Source organism: Castor canadensis, chromosome 6, assembly GCF_047511655.1.
Source record: "Castor canadensis chromosome 6, mCasCan1.hap1v2, whole genome shotgun sequence".
Taxonomy (NCBI): domain Eukaryota; kingdom Metazoa; phylum Chordata; class Mammalia; order Rodentia; family Castoridae; genus Castor; species Castor canadensis.
In genome coordinates, this window is record NC_133391.1 from 43,372,770 (window position 1) to 43,395,343 (window position 22,574).

The following is a 22,574-nucleotide window of genomic DNA, read 5'->3' on the forward strand; positions in this document are numbered from 1 at the left end:
AAGCAATGTTGAGCTGCATGTGGAGAGAGGCTGGCTGCTGCCTGAATGCTCAGATATAGGCGATGGATGGAAGATGGACAGGGACAGACACAGAGTCACTTGGGACTTCAAGGAATGCTGGGTTCTCCCTCGTAGCCTATAGCTGGGTGAGAACAGGACTGGCTTTCTGGCCTTCTTTCTCCAAAGACCAGGCTAAGAGCTGAAATCTGATCATTCAAGGCCCTTTAGGAAGAGACTGATCTGCGTCCTCCTGCCTCAGCAACCACTGGACAGCTACAGAGGGGCCTGGGTGGGCTCAATGGCAAAGCACTTGCCTAGCATGCCCAAGGTCCTGGGTTCCAATCCCTGCACCACAAAAAAAAAAAAGCAGCTATAGGCGACAACCATGCATTCAACACATTCTTTATTAAGTACTAACTAGGTCTGGGGGCAGGGCTAGGCGCTGAGTCTACAGCTCAGAGAGACACTCATGAGTGCCCATCCACGTGGCCTTTTTGGTGGGACTAGACTGCAAACAGAAATCAATCATGATTACAAATTGTTGTGGGAACCATGAAGAAGAGCAGTTGCCACCAGCCAGAGTACCAGGCCAGGGGGGCTCCAGAAGCCTTCTGAGAGGGTGGCCAGGGTGGAACCTGAAGGTGGACAGGCAGGTAGAGCACACGGCAGGCAGCGAGAATGAGAAACGCCTAGAAAATGAGTATAGGTGAAGAGAAGAGAAAAAGGAGAGAAAGAAAGAGACGGGAGCAGAGGAGTCATCCAGGACCGAGCTGGGAGGAGACCACACAGAGAGAAAGGCTCTGGGAAAGGGGACCTGAGCAAGGGCAGAGTGAGGGGGCACAGAGAGGGTGAATGTCACCAAGGCCAAGAGAGCAGAGTATGTGAAAAAGATGAGTGTGGCCCGCTGATCAAGTGTTTCTGACCCGTCAAGCCATGCAGAGGCCATCGGCAACCTTCACAAGGTCACTTTTGAGACCGAAATGGAGAAGGCTGGGCCAGCATGGCTCTAGGACTACAGAAGTAGGCTGAATTGGCGTGGAGGGAAGGAGATGCAAGGAAGGCTGCTCACTTCATCTTCGCCTCTGGGCCAGCTTTTCTATGAACTGGTTCCATTTGATCCACCAGACTTTCATGAGAAAGTCCTTCTCCGACTTCACCACGGAGCTGTACCTGCAGGAAGAGCTCAGGTCAGCTTGGAAGGGCGTGGGACCAGCAGGGGACGAATGAGGGGACCTTACATGCCTGCAGAGCACGCATGACCAAAAGCAAGAAAGAGTGGTGTTATGGGGGACCCCAGAAACCACTGGTGTCTGCCTCAAATCTCTGGGAGAGGCAAACACAAGTTGTGAGTGGGTCTGGGTGGAAGGCAGGGGTGCAGCACTTACCCAGCATGCACAAGGTTCTGGGCTCCATCCCCAGCACCCAGAGGTGGCAGAAAAGAAAGAAAAAAGTTGTGGGGTGGAAGAGGAAAGGGTCTGTACACTTACTTGATAGAGTTTGTGACCAGTAGCTTGAGGGTCCTCAGGTCAGCCTTATTCCCTGCAATCCCCATGAAGACCTCATAGAAGTCATAGGACAAGCCTTTGGCACCAAACAGAGCCGGGTGGTCAGAGCTGATCACCATGGGATGTCCAGAGGCCATCAGTGAGGCTGCAGGGTGATTTCTCAGGTCTGCCACCAGCTTCATCACCTGCCCAAAAGGAGGCAAGGCAGAAAACAAATGTTGATCCATGGAAAAGATGAGTCAAAAGGGAGGTGAGTCCTGGAGTGTGACCACCTCCTTCCGCGTCCCCATTTGGAGTTCTGGGGGTAGAGCTAGGCCTCACATCTTCCTAACGCTCTCTGAGGCTGAGCGGCAGCACAGTGTCTGGTCTGACTCACTCTTGATCTGGCTCAGAAAGGCTCTCCTGAGTACAGCAAGACAACAGGTGCACAAGGCATGGCTGCTGCAGCAGTACCCGGGGCCCCTTCTCACGTCACTGGCCTGACCCACCTCCACTTTCAGTTCGTGCACAGTTTTGCCCAATAATTCCACCCACTGAGAACCCTTACTGCAGTCCTTACTGCAAATAGTTGAGGAAAGGCCATCTGTAAGTTGCTTTACTAATGGGCATGGACAGTTAGGACAGAAAGGACACAGGGAAGTTGGGGGATCAGAATAAAGGCTGAGGTTGGGGAAGTCATACTGGGTTAGTCCCACAAATCATGCATACCTGATTGGAAATGGGACAGACTTCTACTGGGATGTCCTTTTCCTGGGAGTAAACCCTGACTAGAGGGTGTTTGGTTAAAGCAAATCCATGGCCAATCCTGGTAGCATTCAGTATCACAGCATCCACAAGGTTTCCGTCTATGGAGGTTCCATACCAGTCTGGGGATAAAGGGAGAGAGTGCAATAGGAAAGGATGGATCAGACCCCATACCAGCCTCAGGTAAAGACTCCAACTCTGCCAGGCAAAGGAAGGTAAATTATTATTAACACGAGCCAAGAGTTGGTGGCTTGGCTTATGCCTATAATCCTAGCTACTTGGGAGCTGAGATCAGGAGAATCATGGTTTGAGGCCAGCCCATGCAAATAGTTTGTGAGACCCCATCTCCAAAATATCCACAGCAAAATGGACTGGAGATGTGGCTCAAGCAGTGGAGTGCCTACTTTGCAAGTGTGAAGCCCTGAATTCAAGTCCCACAAAAAATATTAACACAAATATATACACACACTTTCCTCGTATGGTATGCCTGTTCTTTTCCTTTCTTTCATCTATTAATCAGGTGAAGAAGCTGAAACTTAACATAGGTACGTAGTTTGGGTTTTTGTTGTTTGTTTGTTTTGTGGTGCTAGGGAATTGAACCCAGGACCTCACACATGCTAGGTGAGTGCTCTACCACTGAGCTATATCCCCAGCTCCTTCCAAAGTTTTTATAAATTGACCAAGGATGGCATTCAACTAGTATCAAAACTGAGCTTCAAACTTTGGTCTGTCTGGTCCCACAGTCATTCTTTCTTCCCTTTTTTGTTTTTGAGCTATTTTCTGAGACTCTTTACAACAATGATCTTTATAACAATGTACTACAGACTCTTATTTATAATGTCTGAATAATTACCTACCTGCACTTGCTTTCTTGTACTCTTTTTTTCTTCTGAGACAGTATTTTGCTCAGAAGCTCAGACTCAGGCTGGCTTTGAACTCAAGATCCTCCTGTCTCAGCCTCCCAAGTGCTGAGATTATAGGCATGAATCACCTGCCTAACAGTACTCTTCAGACTGTCAACTGCTAGATCCCAAGGGCCACCACTGATAAAGCTAGGGCAGCTGATCTTGGCTGCCTCCTCCCAGCCATCCCACCACACTATCCTTGCTGCTGAGACCCTCTTTACAGGGTGAAGTGACAGATCTTAGCCTCCCTAGCCTCCTTTGCAGTTCAGATAGTCCTAATGCTGGCCAGGGAGGTGTTTTGTTGGAAGCTCCTGAGATCTCTCCCTAATTTAAAAAGGAAAAGAAAAAAAAAAAAAAAAAAGACTCATGGGGCTGGAGGCATGGCTTAGGTGGTTGTATCTGCCTGGCAAGAACGAAGTCATGAGTTTGAAGTCCTGAGCTCAGGCCCCAGTACTGTTTAAAAAATAAACTACACTGGGGGAAATTTCTCACATTTTGCTTCACTGGAGATGGTCGTCATCTGACAAAAATAACAATCCAGTGAATACAGTAGATGGCTTATTATATGAAATAACAAATGGGCCCTACTGGAAAATCCATTGGATGGACATACTCCATTCTGGTAGCCAAAGGCATCCTAACTGATCTTCTTATAAAATACAACCCCAGTTATGCTGAAAAACAAAGAAGATACATATAAAATGCGACAATTCCCCTTTTCTGTTAGGAATAAAACTCAAAGCCAGGCACTGTGGCTCACACCTGTAATCCCAGCTATGGAGGAGGCAGAGATCAGGAGGATCGAGGTTTGAAGCCAGCCCAGGCAAATAGTTTGTGAGACCCTATCTTGAAAAACCCATCACAGAAAAGGGCTGGTGGAGTGGCTCAAGGTGTAGGCCTTGAGTTCAAACCCCAGTACTGCAAAAATAAATTAAATTAAATAAAACTCATGGATTCTCATGGCTTGTTTGGCTTTTTTGGCGGCACTGGGGCTTGAACTCAGAGTCTCACGCTTGCGAGGCAGTTGCTACTCTACCACTCAAACCACTCCATCAGCCCAAGAATTCCCAGTGCTATTTAGGGAATGCATTTTGTGTATAATCTCACCTTTTTATGGTTTTTAGGTGGAACTGGGGATTGAACTCAGGGCCTCTTGCTTGCTGGACAAGCACTTTACCACTTGAACCCTGCCCCGGTTTTTTTGCATTCAATTTGTTTTTCAGATAAGGTTTCACTAACTTTTCCCAGTCTGGTCTCGAACCTGGATCCTCCTATCATCACTTCCCAAGTAGTAATGACAGATCCAACCACCAAGCCTGGAAAGGTTTTGCTTTTTTTGAGACGGGGTCTCACTCTGCAGGCCAGGCTGGCCTCAACCTCTTGATTCTCACATCTCAGCCTCCCAAGTGCTAGGATTACAGGCATTCGCCACCACACCTGGCTTTTTCACTGGTTTTTTAAACATTTCCTTTTTTTTTTTTTTAAATGGCAACACTACTGCTATGAATGGTGTCACACACCTAGAATCCCAACTCTTGGGAGACTGAAGCAGGAGCAAGACCCTGTCTCAAAAATGAATAAGGTATGGGGGAGTGACTCAAGTGGCAGTACACCTGCCTAGCAAGCACAAGGCCCTGAGTTCAAACTCCAGTTCTGCCAAATAAATAAATAAGAATGTTACTTTGAAGCTTAGACATTCAAGTCCTGATAAAATCATCTCCAACAACCCTAAGTATTAGAATTTGGTTGGTCCTGTGTTACAGTTTGGTGCTGTAGAGAGTTTTTCACATAGGTAAGTGTAACTTCCCCAATTAGGCCACAAGCTGTTCAAGGTTAGCAACCCTTTCCTCACCCCAGCACCCCCACCACCCTGGGAACAATTCTTTCAATCTCCCAGAGCAGGCTTGGATCTAAATTGGATCTAAATTGACTTGAAATGTCAGAGAAAAGAGATGAATGCACGGGGTCTTCCTCTGCAAGATGAAGCGACAAAGCAAGGTTGAGTCTGTGAGATGCAGGCTCCTCACCCCCACCCCCACCTCCTGAGTTTTCTGAGGGTGACAGGTGCCCATGGCACCAGGGGGTGCTGCAGAGCTCCCCTCCTGGGCTAGACCCCCATGGGAACACCCCTCCCCCATCACCCTTTTGATCTAGAAGTGAAGTTGTGATCGTTGATTAGATTTGACCTTTTTTTTTGGCAGTACTAGGATCTGAACTCAGGGCTTTGCACTTGCTCTGCCACTTGTGCCACACCTCCAGTCCTTTCTGTTTTAGTTATTTTTCAGATAGGGTCTTGGGGTTTTGCCCCAGAGCTGGCCTCAGACCTTGATCCTCCTACCTATGCCTCCCCAGTAGCTGAGATCACAGGCATGCACTACCACACCCAACCCTTGGAGTTGACACATCTGAAGGATCAAAATTTGAGAGGGACTGAGAGATGACTTCAAGAGCCCACGGATTGAGTTTTTGGGGAACAAAGACATCGCTGGGCTAAAGGCATGTCTGAAGGGCTAGAAGCAGGTGCTGCTTAGAGCAGGGCGGACCTCTTCTTCAGCGGGACAGAGCAGACCTGAGTCTAGTGGTCACCGCCAGTCTCCCACCATGTGATTTTGGATGAGTTAACTTCTCATTCACAGTTCACTCTTAAAATGGAGGTCACCAGGCAGGTGCGAGTGGTTCACATCTGTAATCCTAATTCTAGCTACTTTGGAGGCTGATATCAGAATTGTTGTTCCAGGCCAATAGACTGGAGGTGTGGCTCGAACAGTAGAGTGCCTGCTTTGCAAGCACAAAACCCAGTCCTACTAATTAATCAACTAATTAATTAACTAAATGGAGATCACCAGGAAGAGTTCCAATTCAGGTTCCACTACTTAGCAGCTCTTGAATCCTGGACTGCGAACACGACCTGTGGACTCTTGGGCTCCTTTCTGGGGATGAAAACATTTCCCAGCAGGACTAGGGTTAAGACTGGAAATACTGCATGTGAATGCAAGACACGGTTACTGTCCCTGCTTTTCCTACTGTCAGGATTAAGTGAGGTGATCCATGGGAAATGGGCCTGACAGTGCCCACAGATTCCATCAGGAGGTGTGGATCTGCCCGCCCCTGGACCCTCAGGCCCTGCGTGTAAATAAGCAGCTCTCCCATGGACTCCCTGTTCTCTTGTGTCCTGTGCGACTCACCTGTCTCCCCAGCATGGAAAAAGTAAGGTAGTTTAATCCTGTGCTTGACTGGAATTGTTAGGGCCTCCCTGTAGGAGTACAAGCTGCGGCCAGTGTCCTCACGCCCCACCTGCAGGACCAAGAAGAGGGAAATGGAGGTGCCCACTTGTACAGGCCTCCACTGCATCGAGGAACACCCTTCCTTATGCCCTGCCCTGGCTGCTAGAAACTTTTAAGAATGACCTACTGGTCATTCTGAGCCTACTGGTCTACTAAGCCGGGCTCTGGTGGCTCAATCCTATAATCCTAGCTACTTAGGAGACAGAGATCAGGAGGGTCATGGTTTGGGGGATAAGGGGCAGTGGAGGGAGGATGAGGTGGGGAAGCAAATGGGATAAAGGAGGAGGAGACAAATCTTCTGCCCTTGACAGTTTGCCCAGGGCCAGCCATCTTGGACTCCACCCTTCTGTGTGCCACAGGGGAAAGTGAGACATATAGGTGCCCAAGATGGGCTAGAGAAAGGGCAGAGGGTAAGGGAACGAACGGGGAATAGCCCCGTAATGATTGTCTAAACACCCTAAGTTCCTCCTTTTTTTGGAATTTTTCTTTTTAGCTATCTGGTCCTTCTCCTGCAGCTGCTATACCCCTCAGCGCCTGTGCTACACCCTGCCAGCTCTAAGGGATATGCAGCCTGAGCCCCAGGGTCTTAGAGTGTGTGGGGGTGGGGGACAGGTCTGCTCCGCACAGCACAAGGTGTGCCCCTCACAAACAGCTGCCTGCCTGCCCTGCCTCCAGCCACCCTTAGGGCCTCCTTCTTAGGAGCCTTTGCAGAATGGGTTACCAGGTCAAACCCCGCCATGATCCCAGGGAAGTGATACTGAAGGCCCATGGCTTTTCGAACAGAATCTGCGACGATAGCCACACTTCTGGATCTGAGAGAGAGAGAGAGAGAGAGAGAGAGAGAAGCTGGGAGATGGTGCCACTCACCCCACACAGAATCACATATCCTTTCTGGCTCCCTCAGTCCTGTGGATGCTGGATGCCAGAGCACTCAGCCAGCCTCCAGTCTGCTGCCCATGTGAACCCTGCCATGACCTCACCTTCCCACCCAGGAGCCATTGTCTCTGAGAAGTAGTGGACGTAGGGGCTCAGGAGCCAAAGTGGCTTGTCCCAAACTTGTGGGTGGCAGAAATGGAAGCTGGTTGGCTGTGCACTGGACACCTGTGAGACACACAGGTCACCTGGGTCCTCAGTAACTACAAAGCCACTCTCTGATTAGGTCAGCAGGACCCTGGGGACCCAGATACTTGTAACCAAACTGTCTACATCCCTCTCACCCCCTCCCTTCTAGTCCAGGTTGGGGGTGAGGCGAGCAGCCTAACCACAAAAGCACCAAGTGACAGAAGATGGTATAACTCCATGACAGGACACAGGTCTCTGCCCAGCCACTAGGTCACCTGTTTCAATCCTCAATTCTGGGGTGACACTAAGCTATCATCCCCCACACACACACCCGTGGCCCCTCCTCCAGAGCCTAAGAGACCACGGGAGACAACAAGTCCTCTCAGATCAGCCCTAAGAGGGGGAAGTAGGGCACTGCTGCCTCCACAGAGCTTCTGAGAGCCACCAGCTGGCCCATCCTGCAGCTCCATCCTGGGGGTCAGGCACACAGTCTGGGACTCAGTTCCTAGAGGCCCCCAAGTCCTACAGGAAGAGGGAGGCTCCTGGGAATCTCAGGGATCTCCAGAGCCCTGCCTCATGGTGAGCTGAGCAGCTAGAGTTGCTGCCCAGTATCATAGGTTCCCCTCCAGAGCCCTGACTCGATGTGACACCCATTTACCTGCTTTCCCTAGGACTCTGGCTGGGGTCAAGTCACAACCACAGACTAGCTGCTTTTCAACCAAGGGTACAGCTCTTGGTTTGGTAACATCAGAAGGCAAATTAGGCTATAAAGCTTTCTGTGCTTGCCTGGGGAATTAGTGAGCCTTCTTCAAGACACATAAACATCACTGCTGTGGTCTCTACATAGTGACCTGAGCCAGTGTCTCAGGACCTGTGACCAGCAAGGCCCCACACACAGCACGCAGCTGACATTATGCAGAAACCCACTGGCAAAGGGAAGCAAAAAAATTCAGGCAAAAACACCCATGCCCTTCACTGAGTCACCCAGGCCAGTGTTGTCTCATGGCCTAGAATTATCTGGAAAAGGACAAGTTTTTCATTCCAGTTTGGTTGGGAAGACCTGAACTAGAAGGCATTTGGAGGATAAATCCTGACGTGGCACTCACACACAAATGCACAGACCAAGCCACCACTTGGCCCCACCAAGAGCTGAGTCTTTGACTCACAGCCCCCAGCCCCCCTTCTCACACCCATCCTCTCTCCTCTTCCCTCCCTACCCCACTATCCCAACTCCAGAAGCTTCAGTGATATTTTCTCACCTGGAATCCGAAAAGATGAGTCTGAGGCCCATAAATCCACGATGAGTCTTTTGAAAATTCTTAACCACTTCTTGGTAAGCCTTCACTACCCACAAGCCGTTGTGGACTGTCCCATTTAGTTCGTAGACCTGGGGACAAAGCATGATCCCCAGCAGACATCAGAGGGGAGCAGAACAGGACTCACTTTCCCAGCCCCAGTCATCCCTAACACGCACTTTCCTCATCAGTGTCTTCTGTGGCCCTTGACACGTTCTTTGCTGTTTTATGGGCAGGTCCTTAACCCGCCTTCCCCCATAACGCCTTCGACACCATGAGGCTGGGATGTCTGCCTGTGCCCACACCTGGAACAGGGACTGCTCAATAGCCCCGTAATGATCAGGTCTCCCAACTCGTTTTACCTCTCTGTCTCACTTCCTTGCCTGCCCAATGCTTCTTTATCTTGAGGCCATTAGGGACAAGTGCGATGTGATTAGGCCACAGTGAGAAGAGCTGGGAGTGGGTAAGACAAAGGAGAAAGAGGCTGAGGGAAAGAGATGCATGTGAGGAAGGGTTTACAGACATCCCCCAGGGCAGGGGGTGCAGTTCAGTGGTAGAGTGGGTGCTTAGACGAATGAGGCCTAGCACCACACACACACCCTAGAGTGCCCACTTGGCAGGTTGCAATTGGACAGTCCCGTTGCCCTGATAGGGGCTGGGTGGGGCTGGGGTTTTGGCTCCTTGCAGCCCCCTCCATCCTCTTCAGCCCAGGTCTCAGTTCCTCACCAAGTTCACAGGCTAGTCAGCGTCAGGACAGGAGGTGAGAGAGTTTGCAGAGATTGTAGGGTGAAGGAGGACGGGGAGTGATAACATGCAGGCGTTCAGTTTCTTTCTTGGACATTCATTAAGCACCTGTGGTGTGCAGGGATCTGGGCTAAGCACTGGAAGGGATGTGCAGATGCTAGAAGACAGTGCCTGCGGAGCAGGATGTGCAACTCAGTGGGAGAGGCACACTCCGCCACCTGTGTTTGTAGCACAGCAGGAAGAATAGCGCTAAGAGAAGGGTGTGGGAGACACTTCCCCAAGGGGAAGGCTGCCAGCCTGACCCAGGAATACTGGCTCTACACAGAGCCCACAGCCAAGTGGCAGGGTGCCGGAGCACAGGCTGCAGGGAACAGAAGAGCCAGAACTATCCAGGCATCCTAAGAAGAAAAATCCTTTCTGTGGGGCCAGCGCTGATTTCCTGGTATCCCACATGCTCCCAAGGACCAGCCACTTGCTCCACCCTCTCCCCAGCTCAGGGGATCCTCCTCTTCCCTCCTGGCTGCTGTGCACCTCCTGGTGCCCTTTGACTTGGGCAGCCTCTCCTCCCTGTCCTCCAGGACTACTGCCTGGGCTGAGGAAGTAGGGAGAGGGGGCCCTTCTGTTCCCTCTGCAGCTGCCTTGCCATACCTGGCACCACACACACTCCCCCAAAATATTACCCCCACCAGGGCATTCCAGAAGGGAGACCCTTAGGTGCTATAACCTCAGTATCTGCTATTGTCTTTTATTATTATTATTATTATTATTATTATTAACGGAAGATCAGAGTAGGCCACCTCACGTATGCTATTTTGGATAAAGATTATAAGCTGAAAGCAACTTAAAAAGCTGGACATCGATCTACCATTTGATCCAGCAATACCACTCTTGGGGATATACCCAAAAGACTGTTACTCCAGAGGCACCTGCACATCCATGTTTATTGCGGCACTATTCACAATAGCCAAGTTATGGAAACAGCCAAGATGCCCCAGCACAGACGAATGGATTAAGAAAATGTGGTATCTATACACAATGGAATTTTATGCAGCCATGAAGAAGAACGAAATGTTATCATTCGCTGGTAAATGGATGGAATTGGAGAACATCATTCTGAGTGAGGTTAGCCTGGCTCAAAAGACCAAAAATCGTATGTTCTCCCTCATATGTGGACATTAGATCAAGGGCAAACACAACAAGGGGATTGGACAATGAGCACATGATAAAAGCTAGAGCACACAGGGAGGGGTGAGGATAGGTAAGACACCTAAAAAACTAGCTAGCATTTGTTGCCCTTAATGCAGAGAAACTAAAGCAGATACCTTAAAGCAACTGAGGCCAATAGGAAAAGGGGACCAGGAACTAGAGAAAAGGTTAGATTAAAAAGAATTAACCTAGAAGGTAACACCCACGCACAGGAAATCAATGTGAGTCAATGTCCTGTATAGCTATCCTTACCTCAACCAGCAAAACCCCTTGTTCCTTCCTATTATTGCTTATACTCTCTCTACAACAAAATTAGAGATAAGGGCAAAATAGTTTCTGCTGGGTATTGAGGGGGGGAGCGGGAGGGGGTGGAGTGGGTGGTAAGGGAGGGGGTGGGGGCAGGGGGGAGAAATAAACCAAGCCTTGTATGCACATATGAATAATAAAAGAAAAATGAAAAAAAAAATAAGCTGAAAGCAACTCAGAAGTATTACTGAAAAAAAAAAAAAGAGCAGCAGCAAATGCAGGAATAGGGCTTTGCCTTCCTTCTATCTCCCTAAAAGAGGGCGTAAGTACCCCTCTGTGACAGTGTTCCTCCTCCCCCCAAACCTGAGAATGACCTGCATCACAGGATTCACGGGTCTGCACAAACCCTATTAGTTTCTCCATATACTTACATGCACACAAGTTACTGTCCCTTTTCCTTTGTGTCTCACTTTTCCACAATTTACTGCCATTTGTTAAAATGGTGTAGAAGCCCCCAGTCTAACTTGTTTGAGTCTTCACTTATTTTTAATGGAGACTTTTATCTGTGTAGCTGGGAGTGTAGCTCAGTGTTGGAGTGCTTGCCTAGCATGCACAAGGCCCTGGGTTTGATCCTCAGCACCAGCAAAAAAGAAGTAAATCAAATCGAGTTTATATGCCTTCTCTCCTGTTAATCAACCTTTTGTCAGTTTAATTCAGTTCCCATTCAGATGACCTACAAGGCAGAGGAAGAGTTTGATTCTTCCTCCTCTATGTCATCAAGGATCTTAAAGACAGAGAATTTTTTTCTGCCCTGACTGTGGCTTCAATGGACTTCCAGGTGCTTTGTTTGAACCTTGGAATCTTAGAGCTGCCAGGCTAGAGTCCAACAGTGCTCAAACTGGGGGTCCCCTAGACTTTCTTAGGAGGTCTACAAAGTCAAAAGTCTCTTCATAAGCGTTTTAAGATCTCATTGTCTTTCCTCCAACCCCCAGGACAGGATGGAACCAGGCCCTTGTGCAAGCGAGGCAAGGGCTCTACCACGGAGCTACACCCAGCCCTCATTTGTCTGATTCTCTTTCATTCTCTCATGAAAAGACAGAATTTTCCCCAAGCCAAATCATGTGTGATGACATCATTTGTGAGATAATGTGCTTGGGTAGTTTTCCGTTTTGAAAAATTTCTCAATTTGTATACCTAATACTGATATATCAACTGGGTGCCGACGGCTCACACCTATAATCCTAGCTAACTCAGAAGACAGAGATTAGGAGGATCACGGTTCAAATCCAGCCTGGGCAAATAATTCGAGAGACCCTATCTCAAAAAAACTCATCACAAAAAAGGGCTGGTGGAGTGGCTCAAGGTGTAGGCCCTGAGTTCAAACCCCAGTACTGCAAAAAAAAAAAAAAAAAAAAAAAAACCACACATACATACATATACATATATACATATATATCAACAAATGACAATTATCAAGTATGCAGAATGATATGCAAATGATGCACCAAGTGCCCAATTGGGACTTGCAAATAGCAGAGGTTCCAAATTGTCCATCCTGACATTGCTGTGCTAATCACTGGAGAGCTGGGACCCTACCTCCCAGTCCACGCACACTGCCTGTTCCCATAGCACCGACAGGCTGTGGCTGCTCGGGGAGGGCTGCATCCACTGAAGCCACATCAGAGCTGCGGTTGATCTCCTGGGGCCCCAGCAAATCACCTCTCAGGCCAGGCTGCTCTGGCCTCAGACAAGGAAGCTGCAGGTGTGACAGCTTTGTCCTGGCGGATCTGAATGCTCAATAGCACACCCACCGCAAGGAGGGCGATCCCCTCTGGATGGGGGAGACGCCCCTCCTCATAGCCTCACAGCTAAAGAAGGAGGCACATGGGGAGGACTCAGCTGGTTTAGGGGTTCCCTATCACCCTTCATGGGGTTAGTTATTGTATGATCAAGTATTTGAGAGTTAGTATTTTGTTGTTGTTGATGTTTTCTGCAGTATTGAGGATTTTTTGTGTGCGTATGGGACTGGGGTTTGAAATGAGGGCTTTGTGCTTACAAAGCAGGTGTTCTACCGCTTAAGCCACACCTTTAGTCCATTTTGCTCTGGTTAATTTGGAGATGGGGGTGTGTCTCCAGAACTGTTTACCCTTGAACCTCAAGTCTCCAGATCTCAGCATCCCAAGTAGCTAGAATTACAGGAGTGAGTCACCAGTGCCCAGCCAGTAGTGGGGTTTGAGGCAGGCACTCTGTCATCTGAGCCATGCCCCCAGTCCTTCTTCATTGTAGTTATTTTTTTAGATAGGGTCTCAAGTTTTTTTCCCAGGATAGCATAGACCACAATCTTCCTATCTCCCTTACAGCTGGGATTAGAGTTGCACCCCACCATGTTGGATTAATTAGTTGAGATGGGATCTCGCTAACTTTTCGCTGGGCTGGCCTTGAACTGAAATCCTTATCTCTGCCTCCTGGTTAATTATAATTACAGGCCTGAGCCACTGCACAGTGGCCCTGAGTATTTATAGTGACTCAGAAATGACAACTATTGATTACAACAGTCTAGGTCTAGAAAAACAACTACAAACATTACGTTGTGTTAGGAAGATGGGACAATACCAAGAACTTAACAATTTCTAAGTACTGAGTAGGTGGTGCCAGTACTTCTCTAAGACGAGCAGACACAAAAAGCCGCTATACCCGTCTGACATGCCTTGAGCTAGGAGCAAACTCAATTAGGATTCTCTCTAGAGCTGGGGCCCTGGCTCAAGCAGTAAGCACCTGCCTATCAACTATCAAGCCCGAGGCCCAGAGTTCAACCCCCAGTATTGTGCCAAAAAAAAAAAAAAAGTTATCTCAGTTTTTTTGTTGTTTCTTTCTTTCTTTTTTCTTTTTCTGTGCTGGGATGGGGCATGGGACCCAGCTCCTGTGTTTCTAGGGAAGCACTCTACACTGAGCTCCATCTCGATTTTCAACTGGAGAAATGAAAGTGTATGGGGAAATTATTCAAAATGCACACCACCTGCATATGTCAATATACTAGTACAAAGTTTTGCTGTCTACGTCTCGTGGGAGCGCAGAATTCTGAGGCTGGAGGGACACGGAGGGTGGGGAGAGGGAGCTGCTCAAGGTCTCACCCCTGCTCTGTACGAGCGCACCCTAGGGGCGCAGTGCGGAACTGCACGCAGAGCGGCAGCCACGGCTGCGGTGGGTCTAGATGTGCACAGAGCTTGGCCCCATTATCTCACTTAACCCTCAAAATCACACTGGTAGGTGGGTCTCGTTTTAAGGATTTTGGAGCTTAAAATGTTGGAGATGTGACTCAAGTAGTAGAGCGTCTGCCTAGCAAGCATGAGGCCCTGAGTTCAAACCCCAGTGCTGCCAAAAAAACAAAAAAAAAGGTTAAGAAACCTGGCCTTACTGCATGGATGTAGCTCAGTGACACCATAGGTTGAGCATGCACAAGGCCTTGGATTCTGTCCCCAGCACAGAAAACAAAAAGGGTGAGCGCCTGCGCTGGTGGCTCATGCCTGTAATCCTAGGTAGTTGGGAGGCTGAGATTGGGAGGATCATGGTTTGAGGCCAACCAAGGCAAATAGTTCATGAGCCGCCCCCCACAATCCAAAACAGCCACCTCAAAATGGACTGGAGGTGTGACTCAAGCGGTAGACCAACTGACTGTTTTGCAAGTGTGAAGCCCTAAGTTCAAACCCCAGTCCTATGACAAAATAAATGACAAAAGCTCAGAGATGGGGGGACTGCAACTAACTAATAGGGCCACTGCACAGTGACCACAGTGGGCTCTCTGCCCCTACACTCCCATAGCATCTCCCACCAGGCCATGCCCAGCGGGCATCTCCTGGGGTTTGCCAAAGCTCCATCAGGACCCAAAGCTTCAGCTTTGGGAGTGGGGGCAGAGCAGGAGCCAGGAGATAAGACCCTCCAGACTGTGCTAGAGGCCAGTGGCCTTTGTTCCTGGACAGTAGGAACACAATGGGAGGCCAGCAGCACATCATCCCAGCACAGGCTGCTTTATGTGTCCGTGGCTCCCTGCTTTGGCACTAAGACCTAGCCTCTCCATCACCAAAGGCCTTTGTTCCCTGGTCAGGCCAGAATAAATGGCATACCTTACCCCTTCACCTCTGACCAGAAGCTGAGACCCCAGCAGCCCTCAACCTTCTAGAAAGGCTGGCTGGGGACTGCGAGGGGCTGGACAGAGCCAGGAGAGAAGACAGGAGATGGACACATCCCCAGGCCTCTCCACACTGGGCTCAGGAAGGAGAAAACGCTTCCTGCAGGAGAGGAAGATAGAAAAGGAAACCAGTGCCAGTGCCCTTGTCTTGTCCCTCTAATCCAGTTGCTCAGCAAAGTCCCCCAAATTCATCCCCCCAAAAGAAAGTCACTGCCAGCAACCCAATTGCACGCAATCCAGCCAGGACCCATACCTGTCTCAGGTATGTCACAATCTAGTTGGGAAATCAAGGCTTCATGGTTATGATGACTTAACACAAGGTGCCACTTACAGGGTACTGGAAATAAACATTACAGGGACATGCCAGGCTCACACCTGTAACCCTAGCTATGCAAGAGGCAGAGATCAGGAGCATGGCGATTTGAAGCCAGCCCAGGCAAATAGTTCCCAAGGCCATATCTGGAAAACATCCATCACAAAAAAGGGCTGGTGATGTGGCTCAAGTGGTAGAGCACCAGCCTAGCAAGTGTGAGGCCCTGAGTTCAACCCCCAGTACCACAAACAAAAACAAAAATGTTACAGGGGCAATGTGGAACACCAAGAGCTGACACTCTTAACCGGGCCAGGTTTACAGGGCCCTCAGAGAGGCAGAAGGATCTAGATGGAGCGGAATCCACAGAGAGTTTGCAGAACACGAGGATAGGTTATTCTGGGTGCATTTTCTACCATCTCCTGGCATCTCCAGTGCAGGTTCTTCTCTTATATCTTCCTCAAATTCATTCTCTCTCTATATATATATCTGTTTTTTTTGGGGGGAGGCAGTACTGGGGTTTGAACTTCAACCTTTTTGTGTTGGATATTTTCAAGATAAACACATTTCAGAATGCAGTAATGAACCACAATACTGCCACCCTGTGGGCCCTTCTACAAGCTTGAAGGTCAATCCCAAAGGCTTTATATACTCAAACGTTTCAATGAAAATTGGCTATTTCAGGGGAAATGGGGGAGACAGTACTGGGGTTTGAACTCAGGGTCTCACACTTGCTAAGCAGGCACTCTACCACTTGAGCCACTCCACCAGCCCTTTGTGTGTGTTTGTGTGTGTGTGTGTGTGTGTGTGTGTGTGTGTGTGTGTTGGATATTTTCAAGATAGGATCCTGGGAGCTATTTGTCCTATTAGCTAAGATTACAGGCGTTAATTGAGTTTGATACAATGTAGAGAAGACTCTATCCAGCTCACTTTCCCAAAGCCACTGAGAACCTTTAACTAGCTCAAAGCGGGGTGAGACTTACCAAATGGCACATTCAGGAACCCTACCCATTCCATGGTCTCCATCCCTTCCCCAGAAAAGTCTCCATGAAAGATCTCTTCACTAGACTTACCAAAAGAACCCCAGGGACGTTTGATTACCTGGGGTTCTCAAACACACACTCATAAATCTAAGCTTAGTCATCCTGAAGCAGGCTAGAATTCGGGAAAATTGGGGACTCATAAAAAAAATATGACTTAATATTATATGTGTGTGTAAGTGGCCCTGGGATATCTCGGATTGCTCTCACCTTCCCTGGAACCACCCATGCCCCTCCCCACTCATTGGCTACTGGATGGGAATCACCTGATTCCTCCCTTGCCCTAGATTAGTGTAAATTTTAAAAGCACCTGGAGAAGAGAAGCACGTGCTCTCAGCCTCCAGACTCCACCTGGGCCGAACCCTGTTCCCCTTTGTATTTCCCTTTCCTAACTTTTAATAAACTCCATTTACACCCATGGGTCCTGCCATTGATTCTTCCTGGTGGGACACAAAGAATTTGGAAGTTTTCTGGTCTCAGTGCCACTAACAAAGCCCATCCCAGACACCTGACATCTAAACCCAAAATGCCAGACTCTAAAGTCAAATTTTGCTTGAGGCAGGGTCTTGATATGCAGCCCAGGCTGGCCAAGGACTGACCATCCTCTGTGCTGGGCTCACTGGCATGTGATGTTGTTTTTTTCTTTCTTTTCTTTTTTTTGGTGTGACAGGAAGTTGAACTCAGGGCTTTACACTTGCAAAGCAGGCACTCTGCCACTTGAACCACACCTCCAGTCCATTTTGCTTTGGTTATTTGCCGGGGCTGGCCTCAAACCATGGTCATCCTGATCTCAGCCTCCTAAATAGCTAAGATTACAGGCATGAGCTACCAGTGCTGGCTAGGCATGTGATTTTTGATGTTTTTAAACAGCACTCCTCCTTTTGGACTCTAACTTCACTGTCTTTAACTTTCCTTCCTTAAAATAAAAGCAAACCACTGCTCTCTTCCTAGGACTAGATATCCCAGGGTCCCTCTTTCTCAGCTTACTTAAGGAGGCATCCTCCTGCACCCCAACTCTCGCCATTTTCTGAACCATAGTGAGCATACTGGCCCCATGTATAGCAGACACTTCAACTGCTTTTGCTGAAAAGCATGGACTCCTTACTTGGGCCCATAAATTAACTAAAAGGAGAAAAGCTTGGCATCCCTGCCTCCATTTTGTATCAGTCTTTGCTCTGATTCATTCTCTCTGTAGCTACCTTGAAGCCACTTTAGAATCCAGGAAGGACAGAGCTGATCAATGTCTTTACAAGAGGGAAGGAAGGGACTTCTCCCCGCCACCCCCGCCCCCCAACACCAAACAAACAGCAAAGCCTCCACAGGACAGACCATGGCCAGGCAGCAAAGACTTGCTTATTCTGACCAGAGTGCTCCCCTCAAGTGATGGCAGTGATAACAGCTTCTCTAAAAGGCCTCAGTAATGATCAACCAGGCCATACTTGACCAGGACTGTTTAATAATTACTATGCATATCTTCCCCCTGCCCCAAAAGCTCATGTGTGTACCCCAAAGATAGGCTGAGTGCTTACTTTGCCTCTTCCCAACATGCCTGTGCTGTGTAATAACCCTTCTTTCTCCATCCTTCACCATTACTCATCTCTTTATTGTGACTCCTAAACTCCTATTTACCAGCCCCCCTCCTCCACTTCCCAGACTCCTGGTTGCTTCCTCCCTTAGCAGCCACCCCGAAAACTCCCATCTGTCTCTCTCCATCTGCTCTTCTAACCTGTGCCCAGTGCCCTTCAGCCCAGAACCAGCCATGCATCCCTTCCACCTTTTCCTCATGGGCGCCATTCTCTGAGCTCTGCTAAAAGTCACTGTCATGAACCTGTGGGGAATTCAGAGTACACTCTCCACAAGCTTTCCTGTGCTGACAGTATGGCCCACAGACGACCCCAGGTAAATGCAGCCACACTCCACAGAAGGAACCCTACAGGGATTCCCCCATCCCATGCCAGTGGGTCTGTGTACCAGACTCACCAACTGTCCCAAGCTTCTCAGGGTGCTAAAACTGGAAATGAAAGGGGCAGGCCAAGAAAGACCCAGACAGGAGGCACTGCTCAGAGGCCAGGAGGTGTTGAAGGTCATGGCAGAGATAAGAAGGGACAGTCATAGGAAAGGGAAGTAAATGGGCATTTCAGGCTTTCTTGCTCATGGTGGCCCCTGGAAAGGCACATGTCACACACATGAATGTCCCATCCTGTGCGCCCCTTCCCAACTCCCAGATAAGAACTGAAAGTCAAGCCAGGGCAGAGGAGAGGGGAAGCGGAAGTGGGGCACCTGGCTCACCGGGGACAGCCTGGTTCTGATCTCCAAGAAAAACACGTTGTCCTGGTGGAATTCCTTCAGGCCCTGGAAGATGTAGTCTTTGAACACCGGTGCGTGAGTGACAAGACCGGACATGGAGAAGAGGATGTTTTGAAACTCCGTCCGGACAGCATCTTGGTTGGGGTAGATACTGTGGGGGTTCTTGGTCACCATGGAGAACATGCTTAGCAATCTACAGAACAAAGATGGGAATAAAGAAAAAAGAAAGATAGGAAAGATGGGGTGTTAAGGGCTGGGGTGCAGATCAGCAGTAGTGCTCCTGCCTAGCATGCATGAGGCACATGCAGGATTCCTATCCGCCTTGCATCTCCCACCCAGAAGCAAATCAGGACGCTCCTAGTGAGCAGAGACAGGGGAGAGGCAAAGAGAAGCATCTCCGACGTCAGCCTGGGTCCTGTGAGCAGGTAGCTGGCTGCCTACACTTCGCTCCCCAGAAGACAGCTTAGGGGGATGATACCAAACAGGCTCTCCTGTCCTTCCACATGCATGGTCAATCTGACCCCACTGCCCTCACATCCTAGACCAAGCTGGGGACATTATGGGCTGAATTGTGTCCCTGCTCCCCAAATTCACATGTGGAAGCCCTAATCTTCAATGTGACTGTGACCTTTTAAGGAGGTAACATTTAAGGTAAAATGAGGTTGTAGGGTGGACCCTGATCTCTTAAAGAAGAGGAAGAGACACCAGGGATGTGTACAGACAGAGGCAAGGACACATTGAGAAGGCGGCCATCTACACACCTAGGACAGAGGCCTCAGCAGAAACAGCACTGCCTGCACTTTGACCTTGGACTTCCAGCCTCCAGAGACGGTGAGGCAAGACGTTTCTGCTGCCTGTGCTATTTTGCTATGGTAGCCTGTTCAGGCGGGTACAGTGGGGACAGATCTGGACATGGCACCCCATGACCCATGTTCATATATCTGGCATGATGTTTGGTGGCTTTGTGGCCTTGGCTGCTGACAATCCTGTGGCACTTCTAGGTTTTGATTTCACGAAAGCACACTATAGATTCTCGATTATAGTCACTGTCACTTACGCTACTGTACAAATCTCACAGGAAATCGCTCCACCAGGTGTTCAAGCTGTCTCATCCACCATCTGGATTATCCCCACCAAATTGCTAGGGAAAATGTTTCTCCTTTCTGGTTTTTTGGGTTTTGTTCATTTTGGTTTGATTTGGTCTGTTATTGCCATGCTGGGGATGGAACCCAGGACCCTGTGATTACCAGGCAAGTGCTTTACCACTGAGCAACACCCCCCAGCCCCTGATCTCTTTGGGGGCCCTAATTTCGCACATGGGTTTGCACTGGAGAAACACACTCACACACCACGCACTGCCTAGCATAGGTCTGCTTCTGGACCCCACTCACCTCTTGTCAAACACAGAGGCATTTGACTTCTTTCGATGATCCTCCAGGGAAACCCACTCTGTGCATTCTCGTGACCTGAGCTTTTGGGGAGCTGGGTCAGCAAACTTGAATTGAAAGAGCCCCTTTGGAGTGATACAGAAATAGCAGTGCGGCCTGTAGGTAACATTTTTCACCAGCCATTCTACACTGGCCATGCTGAATTCATGGATGTGTAAAGCAGCCCCTGTAATGGGAAGAAGAACAAGGGGAAATGAAGGGGCTGAGACCTAGACAGCTGGGCCAGGGGCTGTCAGGATCATGTACAAGGCCATTCTACTGTCTCTGAGGCCCAGTCCCCAGGAAGCAAGGCTTTGGATTTCCAGGGTGAGCCAACATCCGCCACTGAATGCCTCTTCCTAGTTCACAGAAAAGGGCACTGCAGCTGCAGGAGTTCTCTCTGCTCTGTTTAGGACAACAGCTCCCAGGACATCACGAACTCCAATGTTTGTGTCCTGTCTCTTCCCAGCACGCCAAACCACCCCTCTCTGAGCCTTACCTTTCGGCATCTTCCTTAGGATCCGAAACACCTCGCTGTCCTCAATGAGACGCTTGGCCTGGAAGAAGTGCATGCTGGGTGGGAACTGATGGGTCTCCATGGCTTCCTTGATCTCAGCTTTTTTGATGGCCATGAGGTTCCGATTAGCCTTCTTCTCTTGTTTGGTCAATACCACTAGTGACCCGAAGCGCATGTACTTCTCTCCCACTATCAACCGATTCCGTTCTTCATCTACAAATATGTTGGCACTGACAAAGCATATTGCCACAGCCAGAACCAGGGAGAACAGGGCTGGCCATCCAGATGGGTCACCTGCCGCCATTAGGATGCTGGAAGAGAAATAGTTCAGATGGAGACAAGGGACGAAAAAGAAGAGTGAGAAAATTAAAATCGACACATCTGAAGATCAAACTATGCTCAAAGGCCCTGGATTCCGTCCTCAGGACCCTAGAGAAATACATGAAGTCCAACGCACATGTTTCTTTCTCCCCTTTGTTCTTAGATTACCAGGGGGCAGGATATTGAAGGATTCTTCTCTGAAACCCCAGAGAAAAGGCTCCCAGAGGATCACCATTTTGTCTTCTGTCTTTTTTTCGAGAACTCAGGGCCTCCACCTTGAGCCACTCCACCAGCCCTTTATTTTGTGATTTTTTTTTTTTTTTTTTTTTGAGATAGAGCCTCACGAACTATTTGCCCAGGCTGGCTTTGAACCGTGATCCTCCTGATCTCTGCCTCCTGAGTTATACTAGGATTATAGGCATGAGCCACCGGTGCCAGGCCATTTTGTCTCTTTACAAGGAAGCTTTTCAAACAGCAAGCTCTGATCAGGAATAAAGACACTGAAATTTTAGTTTATTTGAGTATAAGCAGGAAGCAAAGGATCACAAGATAGCAGACAAAAATAATTGTTAATAAAATTCTAAATTTTGTGGGCTGGTGGTGTAGCTCAGTGGTGTAGCTAGGTAACTGCCAAGCACACACACTAAAACGTAAAAGCAGAGTGATCCAATTAATAAATGGGCAAATGAACTGAAAAAACGATTCTCAAAAGAAGTATATATATATGTATATATATATTTTTTTTAATTTATTTTGGTGGGACAGGGTTTGAACTCAGGGATTCATGCTTGCAGAGAAGGCGCTTTTTCATTTGAGCCACACCTCCAGCCCATGAACTCTATTTTTAAAGATTGCCACAAAGAGGAGGCAGGGAAGAGAGTAAGAAAAAATAACAGAATGGGCAAATATGATAAAAAAAAATCATATGCATATATATGGAAATATCACAATGAGCCCCGCATTATATATACTAATAAAAATGTGGAAAGGCCAGTCAAAGTGGCTCAAGTGGCAGAGCACCTGCCTAGCAAGCATGAAATCTTGAGTTCAAACCCCAGTACTGCAAAAAAAAAAAAAAAAAAGTGAGAAAATACAGAGTGAGAAAGAGCACTCAGAAATTAAAAATATGGGAGTTCACATTGTCCATACCTGTATCAAATCATCACACTACACTCCATAAATATGCAGGATTATGTACCAAATTTAAACTAAAAATGGATAAATGGAAAAAGAAGAAAGCTGAAATTTTAAAAATTTACTACCAATATTTGCCAGGTGTCAGTGCCCACACCTGTAATCCCAGCTACTCAGGAGGCAGAGATCAGGAGGTTTGAGGTTTGAAGCCAACCCAGGCAAACAGTTTGAGAGACCCTATCTCAGAAAAACCCATCACAAAAAAAGGGCTGGTGGAGTGGATCAAGGTGTAGGTGCTAGTTCAAAAAACCCCAGTACTGAAAAACAATTTTACTGGCAAT

The 22,574-nt window shown here is 48.5% G+C and overlaps 1 protein-coding gene across 1 annotated transcript; it reads right to left on the bottom strand.

Annotated features, from left to right (window-relative positions):
• Positions 1-433: 433 nt before the first annotated feature.
• Ada2 (adenosine deaminase 2) lies at positions 434-21,082 on the bottom strand. The gene is made up of 9 exons (XM_074077851.1): positions 20,761-21,082; positions 20,226-20,448; positions 18,817-19,027; positions 8,760-8,887; positions 7,160-7,250; positions 6,340-6,448; positions 2,214-2,371; positions 1,488-1,690; positions 434-1,170 (listed from the first exon to the last, which is right to left on the bottom strand). The coding sequence occupies exons 1-9, from the start codon at positions 21,080-21,082 to the stop codon at positions 1,071-1,073; spliced, it is 1,545 nt and encodes a 514-aa protein (XP_073933952.1). The 3' UTR covers positions 434-1,070.
• Positions 21,083-22,574: the final 1,492 nt, after the last annotated feature.

Excerpts from the sequence above, each read along its gene's own strand:
- Ada2 (XM_074077851.1), bottom strand. The coding sequence starts at position 21,082 with ATGGCGGCAGGTGACCCATCTGGATGGCCAGCCCTGTTCTCCCTGGTT. Across the intron at positions 8,888-18,816 it reads TCAGAACCAGGCTGTCCCCG|GTCTACGAACTAAATGGGAC; the intron begins GTGAGCCAGGTG and ends CTTTGTCCCCAG. Across the intron at positions 1,691-2,213 it reads TCTGTCCCATTTCCAATCAG|GTGATGAAGCTGGTGGCAGA; the intron begins GTATGCATGATT and ends CCTTTTGGGCAG.